Consider the following 25,797-nt stretch of genomic DNA (forward strand, 5'->3'; position numbering starts at 1 on the left):
ACTGCTAATGGGACTTTGACTTGGGTTTTGAACTTCCCCTGGCCCCCGTTGGTGGGCTCTGTCTTATAGGAGACCATCATGTTGTCCAGCTGCAACTCAAGTCAAAGGAGACCGGCATGACCTTCGCCAGCACCAGCTTTGTCTTCTACAACTGCAGTGTCCATAATTCGTAAGTGCCCTAGCTTTACTCCTCACTGTTCATGCAATGATCAGAAGAACTCACTATGATTTCCAGGAATCATTATATGGAGGCTTCCAAAAAGGCCTCCTTAATGCTAGAGGATGGGCCTCTCTCCTGTACCAGTAGCACAAATGGAAAGAGACTAGAAATAGACAAAAGTGAAAGCCTATGGTGTGAGCCCTGTAAATCCCTAGTCCATGCATCTTCCCTGGTATAAACCTTCTAGCCTGTTTCCCTTCCCACCGTTCTAGCTCACCTGAAGGACAGCAGTTCACACCTACACAGAGGAGGGACCAGAGAAGGGAGGGCAGCCTTTACATGTATCCAGGAGAGATCAGGTGATCTAGCAAGTCAACTAAATGCCCCACCATATAAACTGTGCCAGGACCCAAATAGGCTTAGAAGTGCAAAAGGAAAGTCGAAAGACACAGAGTGGCTGAGACCATGCTATGGACATACAGAAGCCTAGCTCTGGCTTTGTTTGACTTTGGCATCCCCCCCACTCAAATAGCAAACATGGGCAGAAGATTAGCTGGAGGATTTAACCATTCTGTTCTCTAGTCTAGTGTCTTCTATAAAAGGGGACCTAGGAGTACTAGCACCAAAGTATTTAGTGACTGGCACATGTTGGTTACTTTTCTAATTGCTGTGACAGAACACTTGCTGGAAGTTACCTAAGGGAGAAAAAGTTTACTATGGCTCATGTTTCACACCATACAGTCCATGGTGGTGGGGACATTATAGCAGCTGGGAGGGTTGTCTGCTGCAGGGGGAGGTTATAGAATGGCTTCTCGCATCTTGGCAAGTCAGGAAAGCAGAATAATGAGACCAGAACCAAAAGCGGGTATCATCTTCAAGGCCTGCCTCCAGTGACTCTCTTCTGTGACCTCGGTCACAGTCCCCAAGATTTTACAAAGTTCCCAAAACAGTACCACCAACCAGGGACCAAGAGTTCAAGCAGAGGAACCTGTGGGGACATTTTACATTCAAATTGCAACATGGCATCCCCGGAGCACTGTCCTATCAGAGAAGTCCTTGGCTGGGACACTGCTGTTGTCACCACTGTACAGCAGACCCAGCTCTCCCACAGGATGGCTATAAGGAATGAAAGAGCTATTACAAGGCATACCTTAGAAGCCTGTGTGGCTCACTGATTGGGCACTACTCATGCTTTTTGTTCCCATTTGTTATTTCCTCTGTGAAATGATGAGATTGAACCAGATTACAGATGTACAATGTTTTTACATTTTTTTAACCATAGAAACTGAAATTAGGTATGGAAATCTAATATGCAGAACAGATGGAAGAAGAAGCTGTTTATTGGGGAAGTTATGGGGCCAGGAGCTCCTCTATTTAGGAGCTCCATGGGACTCTATATAGTCTCCAAAGGCTCTCTCCATAGAACCTTTAGGGTTCCCTAGAGAGAGTATGGAAAACATATGGTCTGACCCCCCCCAACATTTCTTCTTGTTTTAACATGCTGTTTGCATTTCTCTCTTCACAGGATAGGTATCTAACATGACATTGGGGGTAGGGCGCTCATGTAGGGTGTCCGTGAGACTAGAGTTTAGCTTACTTTAGGACCTCAAGGAAGGAAGTGTCAATCCATCCCAGCCGGAGCCAGCTGCTTCCACATTGGGAACTCTTCTCACTTCTTGCCCATGACCTCACCTCTTAGTGACATGCTCCCTCCCTCCCTTCCTGCCCCTAGAAAAGCAGAGTAGGAAATTAAATCAGATGTGACATTTCCATCCCACTCACAGTGTTACTCATCAGATAGAGATTCACAAATTCATAAGACCCTAGTACTAGGCCCTGCCCTCCACTGGAACCAACACCTGCCTGACTGTTTGGTTGAGGTTTGCAGCCTAGTAGCATCATGGACAAACTGGATGTTTAAAAATGAAATAAAACACCAAAAAGAAGTATCTCAGGACGGAAGTTTACAAAATGAGGGCCCAGAGGGACCAACTCTCCTTTGGCTAAAGGTTGGTCAAGTGGAGGAAAACAGAAAGGTCCTACAGACAGCCTATGGGAAGCATGGGGCCTGCTCATGGCGGCAGCACCAAACCCTTGTGGGAAGGGTAGGGCTTGGGGCAGCTTTGCCTGCGTGGCAAGGCATTAGAGCTTGTGACAGTAGGGAACCATGTTGGGTTCTTAAGCAACAAAGGGCTCTTACAAAGTTGCCTGTTTCCTGGAGGTAAAGAGTGGGGATTCGCATCTATGGTGGAACACAAAGTGTGGAGGCTGGAGCTTCCATAGCTTCCTCTGTCATCAGAGCATCATCAGTGTAAGTCCTTAGCCGTGAGACTCAAGCAATTTGAATCAAAACCAGAATTGGGGTTTGTCTTAGTTCTTACAGACTCCACTTCTTGTTGTTCCCCTATTTAGCAAAGGACCATGCCAACCAATATGGGGGAGAGGGACATTCAACAGGCCCTGGAGGAAGGGTTCCAGTTCTGAGTAAAGATCTCACTCCCTGAGGTCTTGAGAGGAGAGGAAGGGCCAATTTGCATGAGGCCTTCCTCAGCTCATCATTCAAGGGTCCTTTCCCTCAATAGCAAAATGTTCTGCTAGAGTCTAGAGACATGGGTGCTTGGGCTGAAGTTCTAAGATGTGCGCTTCTTCTCTGTGCTCAGATGTCTGTCCTGTGTGGAGAGCCCATACCGCTGCCACTGGTGTAAATACCGGCATGTTTGCACCCATGACCCCAACACATGCTCCTTCCAGGAAGGCCGAGTGAAGATGCCAGAGGTAGGTCCCAGCAGTGGGATGGTGAGAACTGCTTGTAAGCACGGAACATATGTGCAGCCCTTCTCTTGAGAGGGAAAACCCAGAGAAGACTCCAGGGATCTCTTCATTCCTCCATAACCTTGCCTCTTTAGGCACACTGTATGAAAGCAATGTGTGTCTCAGCCCTGCACTAATGCCATGGTTCTGGCTCAGCTGGGAGGTCCAGGAACAAATGTGTGAGTCTTTGGTGTGAGAGTTCCTGCCTTTCTTTAATATAAATGGAATGACTGTGAAGAAAATAGGAGGGACATGAGTCAGACAGCCAGTGGGCCACTGTGGCATGAAAAGCTGGCAAAAGACTGATAGTCTCATCTATGTGGCTGGGTCTTGATCTTGAGGACAGGAGCAGAAGAGCAAATTGGCTCCCTTGAAGGTGTGGGTCAAAGGCTCCAGGAAACATCCATCTAAAATCTGCCAGGAAAATGACAGAAGTGAAAATGGCTTTCAGGGTCTCTCTCGCTCTCAGAGTAGTGAACCTGACCAAGGTTTTGGAACAGAAAGGTCCAAGACCAACAGGAGAATAAAAGCAATGGACTTTGTGGATTGCACACGACTCCCTCCACTCCCTAACCTTGGAGAAGGCTTGCAACTTCTTCTCTCTCTCATGTTTGTTTTCTTTCCTGTCCTTTTGTGGCAAGGTTGTCTTCAATGCTTAGAAAGGTTAAAAGAACCACAAGAAAGCAAAGGAAGAGCTACCAAGTTTCCCAGGTGGGATGTCTGTGAGAGTTCAGGGTGCCCCATTTATGCTTGGCTTTGTCAATCTGCTAGAGATCTATGGCCTCTCTGAGGATTGGATACCAGGGCTCCTGAGAAAGGGGTGGGCTTTGAGGAATATGGCTAATTACAAGGGCATGGTGACAGATCCCGCTATTACCATTGCCCTTCAACTCTTTCCATTTTCTGTAAGCTGGGCATGGTACCCAGGGAGGCCACTGGAGTCTGGGACTCCAGCATCACTCAGAATCCTTCATTTCTCCCTATTATGCTATCACATGGCATGGACTTTGGCTCTTCGTTGTCTTAGAGTTTTGCTTATTTCAAGAGAAAGAAGTTCTAAGAGTTTGCTTCTGGTCCGACTGCATCCTAGGGCCATTTTGAAGTGAGCACAGAGGAAGAGGCTAAGTTGATTACCTCATCTGGTTGCTGTGGCAACATCTTCCTAGTAGATGTACCAAATGGGAACTAAAGAAATAAACTATTGATTAAGTCTAACTATTTGGATTCAGTGAGAGAAGGTCATTGTTTTCAGAACTCAAAACAGAACCCCTACCTCCAAGCATAAATTTAGCAATTTTTAATGCCATTAGCTTTTTTGTTTGTTTGTTTTTCTTTTCTTTCTTTCTTTCTTTCTTTCTTTGTTTCCAGATATAAAACTATAGCAGGAATAAAGGATACAAAGGGGAAGTATGCAGAAGAAAGAGGGTTTTATCTCTTATGTCAGAGAAGTTATTCACTGGCTAATATTCTAAGCTTCTGCTGTTGTGTTGGTCAGCTTTGTGACACTGTCACAAATTCCTAAGATAAATCAACTTAAAAAGAAGAAAGGTTAGGACAGAAAGACTTCACAAGTCAAAGGGCTGGGGAGTCTGCTGTGAGACTGTTTCCTAGAAATGTCAGAAGTGTCACCCATAAAGTCTCACCAACATGACTGCCTAAACACAAGCTGAACAAGGACAATAGACATGCCAAAGTGGACAGGGATAAACCTACTAGTGAGGCCTCAGCCCTACGCAAAGAACTACAGGCAACTAAAGACTGCTGAGTGTGGGAGAAATAGTCTCCCCCTAGGAAGAGAACTCCCACTGGTTATCCATCCCTGAAAACACACATATGAGAAACATATTCAGACTGAGCAGGTTATATTTAGGAAAATATATATGCATGTAACAACAATTAATGGGGAAAATCATGAATTTGAAAGAAAGCAAAGAAGGGGTATATTTGAGGACTTGAGGGGGAAAGGGGAAGGAGAAATAATATAGTATAATCTCAAAGAAATAAAAGAAAAATGAAAAACCAACCAAAAAGAGCAAAGGTCTATTTTGGATCACTGCTTTGGAGTTTCTAATCTATGGTTGGAAGGACCCCGTTCCTTTCAGACCTGCTGGGAGGCAACTTACCTCATGATGGCCAAGGGATAAAAACAAGAAGAGAAATAGACCAAGCTCCACCTTTCCCCTCAGGGCACCTCCCTTCCCCCCATGACCTAAGACTTTTCAGTAAACCCTCACTTCAAGTTCCCACTGCCAACTCCCCATAGCATCATTCTGGGGAATAAGCCTTAAAATCATGAGCTGTAGTAGGTCATTCCAGCCCCCAAACTACAGCAGCTGTGATGTAACTGTTATCTTACAATGCCCTAGAACTTTCATGCCTAAGCTGCTGAGGCTTAAAGGTATCTATCTATGAGATCTTCAGATCTGCATCTGATACAATGCCACTGGTCTACCCAGCCTCTCTGTTTCCGTGCTTGCACATAAATGCAAGCTGGAATACACTAAGAGAAATCCACAGCCAAGAACTGTTCTCTCTCAGGGTTCACTGAATGTTCTAATGGCATGAGTACCCAGACAGTGTTCTGGTAATGTCCAGTCAAGACTTAGAACTCCAAACAGAATCTGATTGAGTGACTCATAGTCTTAGAGCCTGAAGTTCCTCTAGACATTGGGGCCAAGGCCCTCTTGGAATGCTGGTAAGAGGAGTCAGGCCACAAGGAAGCCATTGGGTTCTCACTCGCCTTTACCCTGTGAGGCTATGCAGATAGGGGCTTTTTGTTTGGCCAGAGGGGCTGCCAGGTGGCTTTTCATCTCCCATCTTGAATCCTCAGGAATGCTTTCATCTTGCCTCTCCCAGTTTCAACACTGGCTTCACTGGCTACCACCAGGGGTGTTGAATTACTTTTTCCCCCTGAACAAAGAGCACGTTCAGGCGAAGTTACTGGTCTGGAATGGAGAACTGGTGGACCATTGTGGTTGTGTTATGAACAGCAAGTATTCAGGCATAATTACAATGATTAGAAATAGAATGCCCAGTAACATATGTCGTTTATAGTAACTATATCCCAGTTACAAGGGATGGTTTTGTTTCAACTAATGATGGCATTGTGATAACAACATAGACCCTTAGATCAGCTGCCAGAGCCTGGGCAGCAAACACAAAGGGAGAGGAGAGGAGAGATGAGGTGACAGCATGCTAGGGTGGCAGTGTTTCCCTGCTTGCTCTCAGTCCTGTCCCAGTATTGACAAGGCCTTTGGCTGGACAGCAATTAACAGGGCTGCAGGAGCCTCTGTCCTTGTGTGCACTGCACAGAGTTGCTGGCTCCTCCACAGCCTCACCTGAACAGATCCATCTGGCAAACACACTTGGTAACGATGATTAAGATGAACAGCTATAGAAAACAAATCCATTGGCAAGAGGTGGTCCTCAGTGAGCTTTGCACTATTGTTTTTCATCGGAGCTGAGAAATCGCAGTGAACTGCTACTGAAGCAGGCACCAAGCTGGGAAAGTTATACACTCATGGGTGGCTCCCAGGGGAATATGCTCAGAGAGGCGGTTCCAGGTACTACTACTCGTCTTGAAGTTCAACCAGCGTGCTTACTCCAGAGAACAGCTGTACTATCAGAGGAGGAGAAATCCATTCTATTTGCTCCTCAGTGGTGTACTTGAAAAGGTTCTCCTAACATCCTGATGCCACTGAGATGTCCTACCCTTAGGACAGGTATGATGAAGTCTAGGACCCTAAAGGTCAAGTCCAGTCTAGAACTACAGAACCAGAAAGGAAGATAAAGGCCAAAGGCATTTACCCCAGGCTTGACTTTGGAGAGAAATTAGCAATCCCCATTAATGATTCTGCTTTAATTCCAGCACACAGTCATTCCTGGTGCCCACCTCCACCATGCCTTTAACCCTCCTTTGAGAAAACAAAGCCAAACCCAGCTCAAAAACCTGTTTCCAACCCAGGCACACATCCCCCTTTCAGGTATTCAATTACTGGGCTGCCATTTCTCCAGACAACTGCACTTTCCATCAATCTCACCTGCCCCTCCCCCCTGGGGTTATGGGTATTTCCTTTCTGTATTATTACTTCGCTCTCTCCATAAACCAGCCAATCGTAGATCATGCTAATGGCATTATAAACTTGGGGAACAGCAAGAAAATATATGGTGCATTACGTCTATGTATTGAGCATCAGAGGTCTGAGAAGGTGAATATAAATTTGGGGAGTTGTTAGGGTTACTTGGGCCAGCTCCTGTTTTGAATTGATGGGGGCGGGGCTGAAGTGGTATTGGGGGAGAAGAAGTGACCTGCAAATCATGCTTTCCTTAGCCACTCTAGATCTGCTGTCCCCTAGAGCTTTGCATTCTCCCAGTTTCACTGTGACAACTGGGTGAAACAGAGCTTTCATCTTGCAAATACACCAGGGGCTGTAAATCTACAAACCTGTCCCCTCAGCCCCAGGCAGCCCCAGGCAGCCCCAGGCAGCCCCAGGCAGCCCCAGCCCTGAAGGCAGTGTTCTCTCTCCCAGACCAGGAGCACTTTTTATGTCCTTGTTCAATTATTTAAATATGCTTTGACATCTCTGCCCAAAGGAGCCACTGGTGAGCCAGACAAGGTGGATAGAAAGGCTTCCATACATTGTCTTTGCTCCCTGCACTGGGCACTCTACCCTCATGTGTGTGCATTTAAATGAGGACCACGGTATACAAGGAGTCTGACTGTGGACCTGGAGTTGTCTGGATCCACCTCCAGAATTTCAGGCTATTAAATATTTGTTTGTGCCTCAAGCCACTGTCCCTCCATATCTTCTGTCTATTCTTACAACTGCAAAATGTAGCCACAGGGTGAGACTGCTTCTTATTGCACACATTCAAGTCTCCGCATAATCTTGTCAAATGCAGGTGTTTTCCATTCTGCAAGAGTTGGCCCCTTTCAAATGATGGTTCAGAGAAATACCTGCTTTGAAAAGAGAAGGGCAGTGTGTTTTGGAGGGAATCAGTATGGGGTTAGATAATCATTTGTGGCTGAAAATAAGATGAGCAGGAGAAAATATTGACTCACCGTTTGTGAGTACTGAGGTTACTGCTTATTTGAATCATCTTCATTGAAACATCAGGATGATGGCATGAGTTGTGTTACAAAACAAGATGGGAAGGTATGTGTGATGGGGGTAGGGATAGAATCCCTGTACCAAGTTAACCACATCAGTTAAAATTGCAACAGTAGCACAAAATGCCTACCAGATCCAGTATCTGATGCTAGGAGACACTGGGCCAAGAAATGCCAGTGATTAAAATAATCATTGATAAATAACCACACACCCTTGTAAAGTCTCCTATCATCCTTGTTGTTTTATTCAGCTGATTGGTATTTTAAATACCACATTTTAAATTAACTGAGCAATACTGTTTTTTTTTTAAGTTAGCATGTAAAGAAATAGATTTGATCATGCTGTGTTTGTGTGTGTGATTATTCTTTGTTCTCCATTGTTTATGAGGAGATATTATAATTCGTATTGTAGAGATGGGAAAATTGAGCTTCAAAAGGATTCTATTGATGAATCTCAGATCATCTATTGGGCTAATAATGGATCTAGGACAGAAAGGAAAACAAGCCATTTTCTTCATACGTCACATTCATGACACCAAGTGTGTTCCTTTCCCTTACTCATCTGTTCTCTAATCTTCTTCAGACACCAGCTAGGAAGCCTACAATTTGCTTCAATCCTGATGTTATCTATCTACTGGAGTTAGTGTCAGATCCCAGGAGTTAAAAGGGCTCAGTTCCATACACTCACCCCACTTAGTATGACAATCACAAGTCACAAGACATGGTCACCTGTGGGTCTGACCAACTACCTGGTGTGGGTTTGAGGAACCAGACTCTGGTCCTCTGAAAGAGTAGCAAGTACTTGGAACCAGCGAGCATCTCCTGAGCTCCTTATGTGGGGTTCCTATGGCAGTCCCTTTACACAGGCATGGCTGACTAACTCTGCTTGAAGTTCAACCAGCGTGCTTACTCCAGAGAACAGTTGTAAGATCAGAGGAGGAGAAATGCATTCAGTTTGATCTTGAATGGTTCTCCCAACATCCACTAACCACCCTGGCCACTGACACTGAACTCAGCCTTTAGTTCTTCTCTCTTCTGCAGCATCTGGGAAGATCCTGTCAGCCCATAGTGGGCTATCAAGCAGTCCTCATCCTCACTCAGATGAGCTCTCCCACTGGCTTAAACTCAAATAGTGTTGAAGTGACTTATTGGGAACAACAGAAAGTTCCTGTCACCACAATCATTCAAGAAACTCCAAGGGTTTTAGAAGCTATGTGCCAGGAACCAGGGACAAAGCCCAAATGTGTTTTTCTATAGCATATATGCCAAGACTATAAAAATCACCTAGTCTACACCATGTCTTCATTTCATGGGTGAAGAGAGAGTTTGGCCATACAGTTGCCTAGTGGGTCTCCTGTCTCAGAGCATATGGCGATGAAACTTGAGGATGTTATTTCTCCTGATAGATAGATGCAAGGGACCAGATGGATGTAGTGGGGGCATGGGGATTGAGCCACTAAGACTCCCTGTGGGGATATCCTCAAAAGAGGAGCCCTGGGACCTCCTATAAGAGGAAGAGCAAGACTGTGGTGTGTCCTCACCACTGCTCTTCCTGCTGCCCTGAGACTTTGCCACTCCTTTGTGTTATAGGTTTGTTGGTTGGTTGGTATTAGGGGTAGTGAAATATACAAATAAAAGCAATGCCATTCTAACCTACTTCAAGATTCCAGGGTCCTGCCTACCAAAGCAGAACAGTCTCAGAGAGGATTCCCAGTAGGAGAGCCATGGACAGAGGATGTGCCTCTCTACTTGTCTCTCCTGTGCTTGAGGCACATTAAGGTATTGGGATGAGCCAGGTCCAGCAAGAGACATGAAGTCTAGAAGGCTGGGCTATGCTGCTGAGAACTGATGCTATAACTCTAGAAAAGGCAGAGAGATGGGCATGGGCTAGATAGGTCCTGTGGACAGGAGGTAGAAACTGGGAACAGAAGAGGGATAGACCCCAGCCTGGGCTAAAGGAGGCAAGGAAAAAGGATGCTTACTCTCTCTGAGCCAGCCACCTTGCACATAATAACTCATGAAATCTCCAGAACATACATTTGGAAGAAGACTGCTCATCCTCAGAATTTAGGCCAGCCAATGACTAGTGAGCTCTTCTTGATTAAGAAACCAACAGAAGGAACCATGGAATCTACAACTTAATTCCCAGCATCTCTCTCTAGCTGAGGAACCCCAAAGGTCGATGACCAAAGTGTCAGAGTTCCTAAGCCCTTGGGCTGGGGATCAGGGCTTCAGACTCAAGTCCTAGGGGAGTGTGGCCCCTTCTCTGACATTTCCCATTGAGGTTCGAGTCTGTAGGTGGTTTTGCACCTGGCATCTTAACAGGCAGCAGGTCATTCTGGTATGATGGGTAGGAGGAAGGGCAAGGTGGTGAAGACGGCCTCTTCATGCCTTGTTGCCTAGGGGAAAATTGCCATTTTACATTTCAATTAAGCAGGGGCACTGGGGTCAAACATCAGTACTACTTAGAGGAAGATGTGTCCAGCCCATCCCTGGGCCTCTCCAATTATTATTAATGAACTTCCTCTCAGAACTGCCAACCTTTTTATATGCAAACTAGGCCTTTATGGGGCCATTGCTAATCAGGACTCATTAGAGCACTCCTAACAAGCTTTGGTGGAAATCTTACAGGGAACAAGTGACAAAGGGTTTAGCTCTTGACATCTCCTGGACAGGGCAGGGCTCCAGCCTAGCTCGAGTGGATCTCACCACTCCAACTGACTAAGAGATTCCATACAGAGAGAGAGGGTCCTGCTTACAGAACCTATTCTTCCACACAGGGGGAAGGATGGGGGTGCAAACACTCAGCTTCTTCAGTTGTCCACCCATCTGCTAACACTTGAGTTATTGCCTCTCCCTGACTCAGTTTCTCCTTTAGGAAGGGGATCAGTCAGGTTGTTCAGAGAAGTCTGGGATTCCAGATTCCCTGGGCTCAGTCGTGGCAGGCACATCTGCTGGGAGTGTAGAGGTGAGAGGCACCAGCACTCCCTGGCTCTCTCACCAACTGTAGTCACAGGGCTAGCTCCCAGGAGGGAAGGCAGCCCTGAGAGCCTTAGGCAGAGGTGGGTCTACAGTACCCAAGGACTGGCTCATGACTCCCCATTCTTCACGGAACTGCTGTCCATAGTCCTCCAGCCCCACACACCTCCCTATTCAGCCCAAGCGTCAGCCTCTCCACGGAACCATTCCTGCGTGTGCACATTCACGTATTGTCAGAGCATGGGGAATCAGATAGGTGGGAGGGTGCCTCATAGTTCCCAGAGAGCCACCTCTTCAAAACCTTGAGACCTCCTGTGAGAGGAAGTTCAAAGTTGTGGTATGTCCTTGCCCCTACTCCCCGGCTGCCCTGAGACCTCGCCACTCCTGTTTTCGGCTGGTTGTATTTAATAGTAGTGACATAGATAAATGCAAACAACACTATTCTAACATGTTTTGAGGGTGCAGTTAAGTACATATGCACTGTGTACACCCATCCCATGGTCCCCAGCTGAAGCTTTCCCCATGGAGCAACATTCCATCTCCCCCTACTTGTCCATCACCATTCTCTCTTCTGTCTCGGAGCATCTACTCTCGCTGCCCTGCACACATGGAATCACGCAGAATTTGTCACTTTGGGGCTAGCTTATTTCACTTAGCGTATTGTCCTCAGTGTTTAACCATATTGTTATGCGGGTCAGAATTTTCACCCTATTTAAGGCTGTGTACTTTTCCATTGTATGTGTGGGTATGACATGCTTTTTTAATCCTTTCATTCATCCGCCGACACTTAGGGTATCTCTGCCTCTCAGCTATTGTGACTGATGCTACTGTGAATGTGGCCTACAAGGATCTCTTTAAGTCCCTATTTTCAACAATTTGGGGGTTCCCTAAGGGATGCGTGTGCTGCTCCCCTTTGAGCTACTCTCAAATGGACAAGATATCCAAGTCCTACCTAATGGACAAAAGGATATTGAAACTTCATGTAGGGGTGTACTGAAGAGGGTCAGAAGCTCAATGTTGTCCTAGTGTAGCTCTCGGTAACATAGGGAACCAATGGCTCATTTGCTTTGAGAGACAGCCTCCAGTGACCTATGAGGCCCTTCTAGTACACTTCCCTCATGGTTTCTTTCATCAATATCACTCCATGAAGACAGGCCCTGGGGAGAAGAGCAGCAGCCTCAGCTGAGACTGTGTATGACTATCCCCAGGAAGGACATGGGTGCCATGCTTTCTATAGTCATTTGCTCAGAGGTCATCTGGTTGGGCAATGCCAAGAGAAAGGGCAGAATCTGGGGGATGATGGGATCTTCCTGCCATAAATCCAAGAATACCCATCCCATCTTCTGACTCCATTATTCTCCAAGCCCATTCTGGCCTCTCAAGTTAGTGCTTGAGAAAGGGGCCCAGTGATTCGCCTCTTCCCCAGCAAAGACCCTCTGTGGTTGCATGGTTAACAGTCCCATTGCAGGCATCGAGGAACAGCACTGTGAATCTGCTCTAAGGGGCATTTCCTCAGTGCCAACCATCCTCAGAACTTAGTCAGAAGCTTCTAGACAGAAGAGTCCACAGAATACTATTCCAGAATATTGCTAAATGCCATACTCAGCCCACATTCTAGAGGCCTTCTCAGTTTCCCCAGCTGTGTTCCAGATTTGAGTTCCATGGGCAGAGCTGAGGCCTAGGCTGTTGCCTCCATGTGTAGCTTCCCATATGGCCCATCTGTCCTAACTCCTGGCTGCCTGGAGCTTGGCAGGCAAAGATGCCATCAGTCCCCAGAGGAGCAGGGTGTCCAGGCAGCAGGGTCAGTCTCTGCCAAGGAAGGAAAGGAACTGGGAGGGGACCACAGGCCTGCTAGGGATCTGGGGTATAAATTGGTATTAAAATTAACCAAGGATAGCTCCAGGAGGCGTGGCCTCAAGATGGTGACACTAAGATTTGGCGTTTCTCATCCTTGCTCCTTCCGCACTCTCTGAGGGTGGGCATGTGGTTCTCCCCAGAACAGGGCCCAGCAAATGCCAACATCTCTGTAATGTTTGTAGATGTCACTGTCTTTTTGGTTTCCCACATGCCCAAGCTGAGCCATGCCCTCTGTCCCCAGGACTGCCCCCAGCTGCTGCGAGTGGACAAGATCCTGGTACCAGTAGAGGTGATCAAGCCCATCACCCTGAAGGCTAAGAACCTCCCACAGCCTCAGTCGGGACAACGAGGCTACGAGTGCATCTTGAACATCCAGGGCACTGAGCAGAGGGTTCCTGCCCTGCGCTTCAACAGCTCCAGTGTGCAGTGTCAGAACACCTCTGTGAGTCCCCCTGCTGTCCCAGTGTTCTGGGCCTCAGTGAGCTCCATCAGCTCCACCCTGCTGGGCTTGCTATCCTGTAGATTCCTGCACACCCTGCCTACCTGAATCCCTTCTCCTACTTCTACTCTGTCTGTGCAATCCAGCCCCTGAACCCATGGTATAATGGGTTCTAGGACCACCAAATAGTCCACCAGCTATGGACTCTGACCGTAGCCATGTCGGGGCGAGGGTTACCTGCACAAGACATACTGTTGGGCTGGTGGAGGGCTCCAGAGCTCTGCCTATGTGCAGATGTAACTACAGGAAGCTGAACTTCCTCCTCCTCCTCCTCCTCCTCCTCCTCCTCCTCCTCCTCCTCCTTCTCCAAAGCTGCTCTAGAAGCCTTAGGCCCTTCCTTCTCACCCAGCCTGACCTGAGTGTTGTACTTAGGCCTACAGAAGCCCACCGCTTCCTTTAAACCTACACAAAAGCTGTGTCTTAGCAAGAACAGATCCAAGTGTCACCATCAAGCACCACTGATGGTTGGGAGTTGCCTTGGATCAGCTGGTCCCTGCCCAGTGTTTACAAGGTTCATAGTTAAGTTCTGCTGATGGGGTCAGCAGAACCCACGCTGCCAACAGCTGTGCACTGGATCATTAAAGAACACAGTGTTCCGTGACTATGGGCCCCTTCCCTTCCTGCCCAGCTTATCCCCTTCCTTCTCATGTTGCCTTCCAGCCTTGGCTCTGCTCCCTTTCACTCATCGGGGCTCCCTTCTCTTCACCTTGCTTGAGAGCAACTCATGTTGGTTTAAGGACTTACAGACTTACCCTGCTCCAGCAATGAAAAGCCGTACGGTTCTTCACCGTACAAAACAGAAGACAGAAGGCAGGTGTGATGGCTTATGCCTGTGGCACCAGCATTTGGGAGACTGGTGCAGGAGTATCACAAGTCTGAGTCTAAAGGGGGCAACGGAATGAGACCCTGTCTCAAAAGCAGAAGAAAAAGAAGAAGAAGAAGAAGAAGAAGAAGAAGAAGAAGAAGAAGAAGAAGAAGAAGAAGAAGAAGAAGAAGGAAAGAAAAACATGAAAAAAGAAAAACTGAGTCCAAGGCAGAAGAAGGAAGAAAGGGAGGGAAAGAACAAGGCCCAGGTTGGAGGGGGTGCAGATTCAGGCTTGGGGAGCTGAGACTGATGGAATGTGGGTACCTTCTTTAGTGTCAAATGTAAGAAGCATGAAATTAGATTTGTGGACAAGGCTTAGCAGGGCACCTGAGGGCAAGGGCAGACCCTGAAACTGAAGCTCCATTTGCTTCCAGGCAACCTGTCCCTGCTCAAAGGAGATTGACTTGCTCAAGGTCACATAGTGGTGAATAGCAGGGCTGGCTGACTTTGGGGTCCTCCTCCTGTGCTACACTGTCTCCCGGTCACTCATCCTGCTACTACTAAGTAGGTAAACACTATGGCTTTATTTGAGAGTGTAACTCAGGGCCTAGAGAGTCCCCCACAAAAGGACTGCTTAGGAACACCCCTACTTTTCTTGCAGGAAGTAGTCCAGGAAACAACTGGAGTTCAGAGAAGCCCACATTCTTGCTCGTGTCACTCAGCAGTGGAGGGGCTGATCTGTCTCCATAGCTTCCTCTCCTGCTCTCCATCTATGGACAACCAGCTAGTTTTCAGATTTCTGCAGTGTTCTAAACCTGCAAGCACAGGAGATTTTAACTACTTTCTCACAACTCATGAGGCCAAACACATCAGCCCCAGGGCTCAAGTAATTCTCCCCCAGACAAGAAGGCACTAGTGGAGAGGGGAAGCCAGCCCCACCCCCCACCCCCAATCACTGGATTCTGCAGATACAGTGAAATTTCAGACTATGGGGAAAAGAGCCTCTCTTTCTGGGAGAAGCTGCCCCAGGGTGTAGGAAAATGTCTGGAGTGAGGACAGAGTCTATGACCTTGGTAACAGAGAGAGGGTCACAATGTCGTAAGATTCCCCCAGAACCCTATGCCTAGCCTAACCTGATCCCCTAAGCCCCCTATAAACCTCCTTTTGTGGCCTGGAGACTAACTGACCTTCCAGGAAGCTGGTTTAGACTGGCTGTCCATTCTCTTCGGTGATGGGTCAGAAGCAGGTCCAAGTGCCATGTCATCAACAACCATAGACCAAATGCCCTTGGTAGTCACTGGAGACTCTCTGGATATGACAGTGACACTAGGGCTGCCTAAGAAAGAGGGCACAAAGGGGCAGGCCAGCATTGTTCCCTCTTCCATAGGTACTTGGTGCTAGCACCCAGCAGCATGAGTGGGAGCAGGACAGGACTGGGTGGGTATCTGTCTTATCTGTCTAATTCTGAGTTCAGGGTTTAAGGACTGAAAAGTGACACAGCTCCCCATGGGGACCCTCTCATCTGGAAACACAGCTCTTCAAGCCCTATGGTTCCCTATGCTCCTGAGCTCTAGGCTCTAGGCACTTCTAGATCTACTTCTGGAAGGCATGGAACCTTGTGACTGACGCATACAGAGGCCAAGGCTCTGACAACCACCACAGACAGTACTGGGCCCTTTAGGAGCTGCAGAGGTTCCCTGCTGTGTCCTCGGCAAGCCTAATTCTAACTCTCAGGGCTCTCACAGCCATCTCTCCCTGTGTGACCTTTTTCACTTTAAGAACCCTGGTGATAGGACAATTTTAAGTCTCTGAGACAGTAAGAGGGGTGACCTACTGTCTTACTGTCTTCCAGACAGTAGGAGGGGTCCCAGTCCCAGCTAGGCCCCCTGGAGTCCCACCCTTCAGGAGGACTCAGCCCTCCCTGAATTTCCCCAGGAGCCTCTCTTTGGGAGGGCCAAGAAGGAGTGTAGGTAGATCCCAGGGTAATATGGATCTCAGCCAGGATGCCATGTAGCCTCCTTAATCTGGGCAAACCCCACTCCCAGAATTATAGAAACAGGGTGCCATGGTACAGAAACAGAGCTGGGTAGTATCTTCTGGACTCTGTTAACAGAGGGGACTCTGAAACCCAGAGGGGCCCAGCCACTGCTTTCCCCTGGGCTCATAGCTCCCAAGATTCGAATTCAGATTTTGAATCCAGTTCCATCAACACACCCTGTAGTGAAAAATTGGGCAAAACACAGCCATGGAACTACTTTATTTCCCACTTTGTGTTGTCCCTGGGACCAGCTGTGATCAGGCACCCTGGTAGGCAGGCAGGCAGGCAGAGTGTATAGAAGGGATTGTTTGTTTTTCCTAAATCCCTAAGTTACCTGATGGGGAGAGGGACTGGCTTCAGTTGGCAAATGGATATTAGTGACAAAGGTGTCAGAGAAGAGCAGAGAAAGAGTGGGGACCTGAAAAACAAGCCCTGTTGTGGGCATGCCTCTGGTCTCAGAAAAGGCAGATGGGATCCCTTCCAGATCCACTATTTGGGGACAGGCTTGGGGCCAGTGGCTTTAGCTCCTGGGGACAGTAGGAGGAGCAGAGGGATTGGTTGCAGGCAGCCACTGAGGGAGCCGCTGTGGGGATGCATGGCCTACTTTAGACCAAGACTCCAGGAAAATGTCAAGCGCTGCTAATAATAGAGCCTGCCACCTCCTCTCAGGCTGGTGGTCACGAGCATGAGTGGGCTGCAAAGGGCACCGGCCCACTGCAGTGCTGGTCAAAGAGGAAAGGAGGCCATGAAGCCGGCCAGAACCCTGGAAATAGGCACAGTGCTCCAACCAACTCCCAGTGGGCTTTTCTGGCTTGCTTGTTCAAATAGCAGAACTCTCTAGCAGAATCTCCCAACACTTGGGACAAGGGAATTCTCCAAGGCAGGGATAACTCCATGCAGAGGTCTCCTCTGCCTTACAAAGAGAGAAAACTGGGGTCATACACCCCAAAGGTAGTAGAGAAGTAATGGACTAGAGATTGGTATGCCAGCCTTGATTGAGACACTTAACCTCCTGGCCTTCAGGCACCTGTCACCTCTCCTGTCCCTCCATTCAGTGTCCTGTGGAGCCCTGAACTTTGCACAGACAAACTGCCTGCTGATTACAGAGAGCTATATAAATGCTAAGTGGGGCAGAGTGAGGGAGTTCATGGGGATGGAAGCCAGTGTCCAAGCTGCCCAGCTTAGGGACACACAGAGAGCCCCTACTGTGCCCTGTGTGCCCCACATAGATGCAGGTCATTTAGAGAGAGCAGATCTCCAGAACATGGCAGCTTCCCGAGAGGCTCAGGGCTGATGGGGGCACCTGGGTTAATGATGTCTACAGTATTTCCAAGTTGCAACCTCAGAAAATAGGAGAGAGAAAGAAAAGGCACCACACAGCATATTTGATCTTCGTAGCCTTTTGTTTTTCAGTTTTCTCCAAGAGGAAAATGAACACAGACATGTGCCTGCATCAGAACACATAAGCGTTCTCACATGCATACAGCTCCATATGTACCAAGTGTCTGGCACATAAACACTCAGTTCATGGCTGCTATTATTATTCTTCATAAACATAAACACAGGCAGCACAAATAGAGTTTCCCAGAGCATCCCCAGGTGTATACATGCAGATTAAAACACACGGTCCTCTTTGGGGCTTAGAACAGGTGACAGACACTGTGCTCAGAGCTCTGTATGTATTATCTTTAGCCCACATGGTAAGCATCAAAGGTGTGCGCTATTTCTTAATTCCCACTTTTCAAATGAAGGACCCAAAACTTGGGTAATTTGTTTATGCTCATATGCCCCCCCATGTGTGTGTGTGTGAAAGAGAGAGACACACAGAGAAACAGTGAGGCATACACACTTACATACATACAGATGTATGTAATCATGTTTGCACACACAGACTATCACATATGTTCATAGTAAGAATTTCTTGCCTTCCTTCCTGGGCCATTTCAGAACCATCCTGAGAGGAGCCTGAGGATTTCCCTGACATCAGGCTAACTCCAGTCTAGTTGACACCTGCTATTCCCACATTGGGTCCTGGCTAGAGTAGGCTTGAAGGACAGAAGCTGGGCTTCAAGCCTGACTTAGTCACACCAGCACCCTTCCAAAGTCCAAGTCACTGGATTTCCAGTGCTGCCAGGTGTTCAGTTGGTGCTCAGTCTTGGGTGGACCAGGTGACCTAACCCTTTCTTAGTCATCTCACCCACTGGGCTCTATAGCTCTGAAAGGAGGGAGAAGGAGACCAGGAAAGAGGTCAGCCAGAGCCCCACTGCTTTCTCTCACATAAGGGAGGCCACCTTCTCCTACATACTCCTCCCTCTTCAGGGCAGCCCCTGACTCCCTACTTCTCTCAGGATCCTTAATTTTTGCTCAACACCAGAACCAAAGAAAAAGTCTTTAAAAACATCCCCCATCTCCAGACAGTGGAATTAGCCACTTCTGAGGTAGCCCCCCTGTGTTTTCCACCTCATTCCTCATTCTAATATCCGCTCCCAGTGGCTGGAGATGACCCAATATTGTGTGACAAAACTTTTTGGGGGAGATGGCAATATGCATGTCTCCTTACCTCAGATAAGGAGCCTATGGCAGATGACCATATGGATACCACCAAAGTCCAGTTTGGCGAACCAATGAGTTTTATGGATTTTTGCTTACAGGAGTACAGGTGAGGGATTATTCCCAGGAACAGAAATGACTCAAAGACAGCTGCATCACCAAAACTCACTCCAGCATGGGTGATAGTTTACAAAAGCTGGGAATCTATAGCACAATGCACAGCCTGCAGTTAGCTCAACAGGTTAGAGAGTGTGTTTTCCTTATACGTGAGGTTGGTCTAAACCTCTTCCAGGCAGGTCTGTTGGTCTCTGCTTCTTCCAGGAAGCTGTTCAGGTCTCAGAGTCTTTGCATGAGAATCTTTTTTGTAGCTTTATTGCTTACTCTGGGAGGGCAGGGCCCAATGAATCTAGTTAGTTTCAGGGACTTCCTGAAGCTATTTTGAGTTGATTATCTCCTTGCTTAAACAGCTTCCCAGTAGAACACAAAGCTTCAGTCTCAAAAGAAACTGTTAAACAGCACCCAGCCTAGCCATGGCATAGCTCAGTTCCTAGGTAATTGATTAAGGTGCTTTCCCCCACCTATAATTTTACTTTTCATAGTAACCCATGGCCAACCACAATCAAAAATCATTAAATGGAAAATCCCAGAAATAATTTTTCAATGGGACTCCCCACTTTTTTTCCTGCATAGAAGAAATGAGCCATTTTTTTTTTGCCCAGTGTATAGCCATCCCATACATGCTACTTGACTGTTGGTTACTTAGTAGACAACTTGGTTATCATGCTGCTTTTCATTTTTAGTTTATTGAGACAAGGTCTCATTATGTAGCCTTGGCTAACCTGAAACCTACTAGGTAGACCAGGATGGCCTCAAGTTCACAGAGGTCCTTCTACCTCTGATTGGGTTAAAGGCATAGGATGTAAGCTCTTGGTTATCATCTTGACAGATACAGAGTTACCAGCTTGTTAGAGAGGAAGAAAGGGGAACATATGTGCATAACTTTACAGTATGTTGTAACTGTTGTACTTTTTAATTGTTAATCTCATACTGTGACTGAATTATGCCTACATCATTGGTATGTGTGTGCAAAATAGGAACAGCATAGATGTAGATGCTATCTGAGGTTTCAGGTATCTACTGGGGGCTTGTCAGTGTATGTCTCAAATTTGGGGGGGGTCACAGCTGTACTGAAACAAAGCCTCTGTTGTCATTTCTTCAGGGCAGGAGCCTTTGCTTTCTTCTCTGTACCCAGCAGGAGTCAGTCACAGATTTGCTGAGTGAGAGGGAGAACAGTGTGCTGGGAGCATCTCCCTGTTGTTGGGGAAAATGCCAAGTGCTTCTGGTTGGACGGGGTTTACGCTGCTGGGAAGGAGGATGTTAAAACGTTGGATTGCTAGGATAGAGCCTGAAGAAGCCTGACCACACATGCTGCTCATTATATTGTCTAGACCCTTCCCCCCAGAACACTCACAGTGTGGTTTATTCTGTCACTCAGAAGCTTGGGGTAATTCCTTGGACTTTAGAAGCCTCTACAAGCAACAGATCTATTCTTGCCCAGTGATGGAGGATTGCTTCCATCCCCTGAGAGTCTCTCCAGGCCAGCATGTACAGTATCTGTGGCTGTTTTCCCTTCCTGCTCACTGAAGGTGCTGCAGCCACCTCGGAGAAGGGACAGTTTCCACCAACTCTCCCCTAAGATCTACCCACACCCACAATAGTTCAAACCCTCCAAACCTCGGCTCTGGGCTGGAAGAGCCCATTGGATTTACAAGACTAACTTCTAACCAAGCCCAGTGGATTAATCTTTCCAACAAAATAGCAGTCCACAGGCCCTCCTGCACAGAAAAACATGTCACAATTCATTCCTCCATCCTACCCCCTGTGGCAGGGAAGTCTGCTGGTATAATAAGAAAAGCACCAGGTACTGATTAGCGCTGCTGCTCTTGGCAAGCTGAGTTCCCCCCTCTGCTCACTGCCTCTCTCTTTACTGACCAGTAACTGCAGCCAGAAGCAGAGCAGGGGCTGCCACACAGAGCCTTCGTGCTGCACCCAGCATCTCCAAGTCAGCATCCTCATCCCTGCCTTCATCACCATTTCTTACTCAGGACCCACCCTTGCTCAGAACAGCGAGTCCTGGGGAAAGCAGGCAGGGGGTCTGAATGATGAGCCCTATGCAGGGGTCTCCTCCATTATTTCAGGATAACAGGATAATACAGTATGGTGGGAAGCGTGGGCAGTGAGTGCATTTGAAATCTTACTCAGATCCCCAGGCTTGTCCTGGCAGCAGCAGGGGGCTGGGACCACAGGGTTTCTATGGGATCCGCTTCTCTCTTATCCTCAGCCAATTGTCTCCTTGGAGCATCACCTAGTCATTCTTAGCCATTGCTACCCACTCCCTCTGCCTGGTGGTCAGTGGTCCCAGTCCAAGCCCTGGGGAAAAGAGATGACCTACACTAAATGTTTTCTGGAATAGAGCATTAGTTCCCTGTATAGGTGCCGGCTGGCAGGGCCTAGTGACCAGAGTTCCCTAGGCAGTCAGGACAGAACAGGGCTCTTCCTTTGGCTCAATTCCCATGTGCAACCCCTCTTTGAGAGCAGCTCAACCAATTTTTTGTTTGTGAAATCTATACATGTATACAATGTTATATGATCATATCACCACCCCGATTCCCCCCTCCAATTCTCCCTGTAATTTCCCTCACATATCCACTTGCCAAATTCATCTCCTCCTCCTCTTCTTTTTCAATAACCTACCAAGTTCCTTTAGGGCTATCCATATTTGCATGGGTATAGGGCTATCTGGTAGAGTGTGGACAACTTACCAGTAGCCTTTCCCCCAAAGAACAATCCCTTCCCACCAGCCATTAGCTGCCCATTGCCCTGTTAGTGAGGCGATGTGACTTCCTCACCCATCTGTGCCCAAGTGGGCTGACTTTACTCTGTGCCTGTCTTGTGCCGGTAGCACAGCTGTTGTGATTTCTCGAATCTGGTAGCCATATCTTGTCCAGAACACAGAACTCCTTCCCTTGGGCTCTTCTGTCTCCTCCTATGTCCCCTGGCTTTGGTGGGGTTCCCTGGACACAGGAGTTGATAACTATGTCCCTCTCACAATCACTTATTTTCAGCACATTGGCCAGTCTCTGTATTGACTACTGTGGTCGGCTTCTCAAACTGGCCCCAAACGTGTCCTGCTGCACAGAGATGTTGCTGTGCAGGTATTCTGTTCACAGGTAGATTGCTGCATGGGTAGGATAGATGCCTAGCCCCACTCTCTGCATTATCATCTGGCCCCTCTGTTCCTTCATCTGACCGTACGCATAAGTATGTGTATTCAAGAATACGTACATAGGCATAGTCTTGGCTAGTCCTTAACCCCGTGTGCTCTATGGGGCCCTGGGCTAAGCACTCAGGTCTTCATAGAGATCTTTGTGATATCCTTTTTGTTCTCTCCCCCCCCCCACCCCAATCTGGCTGCAGTATTCCTATGAAGGGATGGAGATCAACAATCTGCCAGTGGAACTGACCGTCGTGTGGAATGGACACTTCAACATTGACAACCCAGCTCAGAATAAAGGTGTGAAGAGGCTAAGGCTGGTGGAGAAGGCAGGAGGAATGGGGGTGGAGCATGGGAGAGACCAGAAAGCAGACCTGTCAATCTCCCTTGGGCTTTGAGTCTTTCCTTCACAGACCTAGCTCTTCTCCATCTACTTTTCCCTGTCGTTTCTTGACCCTGGGCTCCACTCTGGGGTGGGAAAGGGTGAGAGGAGCTTGCTGGGAAGGATGGCTTCAACCAAACAGAGACTCACAGTTTCCCTGCAGCCGTTCTCAGCGCCTCCCCATCCCAAAGTGCCTCTCCGTCCTTGTCTTCCACAGTTTACCTCTACAAGTGTGGGGCCATGCGTGAGAGCTGTGGGCTTTGCCTCAAAGCCGACCCAGATTTTGAGTGTGGCTGGTGCCAGAGCCCAGGCCAGTGCACTCTGCGCCAGCACTGTCCTGCCCATGAGAGCCGGTGGCTGGAACTGTCAGGTGCCAATAGCAAATGTACCAACCCTCGGATCACAGAGGTAAGCCACTGCCTGGCCTGTAGCATACTCCAAGCTACTAAGTCACTCTATAGCCTGCCAAGGACCAGGACTCTCAAGACAATGCCTGGCTATGGTATTGGTCACCCTTTATGGCCACCAGTAGACTTGGGTGCTCTGACTGGCTGGGCATATTCCTGTTTTCCTTTATAGCTTAGGCTAGGTTCAGAGACCTTTCCCTCACCCAGGGGACATAAAAGAGTTCCACAACCCTGTTGGAGTTTTATTGTCCCCTCCCTCTGTGTCCAGACACCTCATGACAAGGCTGTGAAGCTTCATCAACAGCAGCCTTACTACAAGTTGGCAATAGTGATGGCCGCACTAGGTCCTGCTCTGGAGAGCAGCAGGAAACCACAGCAGAGAGACCTCAGGACTTGTCCCAGTAAGACCTCAGCTGTAGGATTAGAAATAGATCTGGATGCAGTTCGGGGGTCTGAACAGTGGAAGATAGGGAGGAGCAGGGCAAAGGAAAGCGCTCAGACAGTGGGGACACAGCCAGGTCCCTGCAGGGCTTGGTCAGTGTGCCTCACCTATGCAGTTAGGGTAAGCTACCTGCTGTCCCACAGGGGAGTTCAGGGATTGGTTTGAAGGCATACTGTCAGCCATGGTACTTCCTCAGCTTCTGTAGCACTCCCCACCTCCTTCTTATTAAAATCATTACCAAGGGTGTCTAAAACAGGGAACTGCTGCCCCTGAGGTTTATATGGGCATTTCTGTCTCCTGTGCCCAGTCCATACTTGTGACAGGGGGTTCACCTAAGGTATTCTTTCACCAGGCCTGAGATTCTTGCTCTCTTCTTAAATAGGAAGAGAAATGTATGGGTTTTAGCCCAGTGTGATCAAGGTGCTATTAAAAAAGCATCTTTTTAGTATTCCCCAACATCAGGATCACAGCTAACATAATCTTCCCATGACCTCAGGAATAGGGTTTAGCACATAGTAGGCACTTAGCTCATCCTCTTGGCCATGGAGGATGCTGATTATGATAATGAGGTAGATTGGGATGAGGGGAAAGAGAAGGAAGGAAGCAGCCGTATCTGCATCTGCCAATCAGGGGGACGCTCAGCCTTGCTCAGCTTTGCTCATGTACCCATTCCCTACTGAGCAATGATGACCACGGTCCTAGACTACATGTGTGTGAAATGCTTTGGTGTCTGCATATTCCTTTCACATCCTGGTTAGTTAGCAGAGAAGTCCTGTTATTTTGGGTTCCTGAGGTTTTATAACTGAGCATCACAAACCATGTGATAGCTTAAAGCATCACTCTCCTGGAGGTAAGAGTTCAAGATCAAGGCATTGGCAGGATTGGCTGCTTCCAGCAGCTGTGGAGGAACTAGTTAGAGGTCAACTGTGCTCCCATATCTCCCTCTATGCATGTCTCCATGTGTCCTGGCTTTTTTTTTTTTTAATAGCACCATGATCACACTGGGTTAAAACCCATACTAATGGCCTTCCTTATGCTTAATGGTCTCTGTAAAGACTTATCGCTACCTACAGTCACATTCTGAGGTACTAGAATATTGTGGTTTGAATATGAAACATCTTTCACAGGCTCTCGTGTTTGGACACTTGCTCCCCAGATAGTGATTATGTTTTAGGAGATCGTAGACCTTTTAGGAGGTGGAACCAAGCTAGGGGACATGGATCCCTGGAGGATAAGCATTGAGAGTTAGAGCCCAACTTCCTACTGAATCCTCTGCTTCATGGGAACTACCAGGCTACAAGCATTTGCCACATGCTCTTGCCACCAGGCACCAAGCCTTCTGCAATCCTTCCCACCATCTAACCCCTATAACCATGAGCCAAAATAAGTCATTTTTCCCCTTAAGTTGCTTCTCTCAGGTATTTGGTCATAACAAATAACAATAAGTAATTAAGTCATGAAATTAGTTAGGACCTCCACCTATGAACTGGAGGAGGGGCATAGTCAGGACTTCCACCTATGAATTGACAGGGGTTGGGGGTGGTGAAACAGTCCAACCCTTCACACCTGTGAAGGCCAGGGTTTATTATCTTCCTTTCCAGGTACAGAATAGTATCAGAGCTACAATAACCAGAGTATAAAGAAAACAGTGTTGCCTCTGGATTCCTGTTCTCCTGTACACCACGACAGGACATAAACTCCTTACAAACTGTGCCACTGGGATAGATCCGAGCAGAAAGTGTTGGCTATTATCAATGAACCCCCTCGGCTACCTTGGGGTGGCCTTCAAACTGCATCCTTCACCTGAGACCCTTCATCTTCAGCATTCCTGGGGATGTCGATATCAAAACTGGGACTTCCGCTGAGCCCCCACTCCACTCTATTGTCTGTGGTGACTTCCAGGCTGGGGAACTGGGTAAGGGGCAGGTAAATGCCCTTCAGCCCACTTTGTACGTCCCTATCTCTCTTCCCCAGTCCTTTCCCAATCCTGCACTCCTCTGAGGAACCACTGCCCTCATGCTGTTACCAGCTAAGCCACCCCTGGGGCCGTGGCACTTGGTGACTCATAATGCATTGAAACCTATCGGCTGGATTTGCTTTCTCCTTGGCCTGAAACCAAGAAAACCACAGGAAAGAGGTGACAAATTAAACAAATCTCCCTAGGGTGGGGCAACTCACCGCCTCCCACCTGGCATCAGCCCTTCAGGGGACCACAGACTGGTCCAAAGATAAAACCCCTCTTACAGGATGACAAGCCAAGGCTGGAACTTCGTGCAGGCATCCCACCAAGTGCTAGGGATGCACTGGGGACCCACCATCTGGACAAGCATTGGGGAGAACCTAAGTGCTCTCTCCCTGCCTGCCACATATCTACCCACCTCACTCGAGCAGAAATAGGCCCATTTTTCCAGTGAAGCTGTTTTGTTACTATGATGAGAACTTGCTCATATAAACTCTCACACCACAAGCATGCTTACTCACAA

General features: G+C 47.9%; 1 protein-coding gene across 7 annotated transcripts in view; it reads left to right on the forward strand.

The window, feature by feature from the left end:
• Positions 1-25,797, forward strand: part of Plxna4 (plexin A4) — a 568,362-nt gene that overhangs the window by 474,661 nt on the left and 67,904 nt on the right. For all 7 annotated transcript variants that reach the window (XM_035451557.1, XM_027391406.2, XM_035451558.1 and 4 more), the window contains 5 exons: positions 70-169; positions 2,821-2,935; positions 13,159-13,359; positions 22,287-22,383; positions 22,683-22,873. In XM_035451557.1, the coding sequence (XP_035307448.1) occupies positions 70-169; positions 2,821-2,935; positions 13,159-13,359; positions 22,287-22,383; positions 22,683-22,873 (704 nt within the window). The remainder of the gene's footprint in view (positions 1-69; positions 170-2,820; positions 2,936-13,158; positions 13,360-22,286; positions 22,384-22,682; positions 22,874-25,797) is intronic.

This window comes from Cricetulus griseus, assembly GCF_003668045.3.
Source record: "Cricetulus griseus strain 17A/GY chromosome 1 unlocalized genomic scaffold, alternate assembly CriGri-PICRH-1.0 chr1_0, whole genome shotgun sequence".
In the NCBI taxonomy this organism is placed as follows: Eukaryota; Metazoa; Chordata; class Mammalia; order Rodentia; family Cricetidae; genus Cricetulus; species Cricetulus griseus.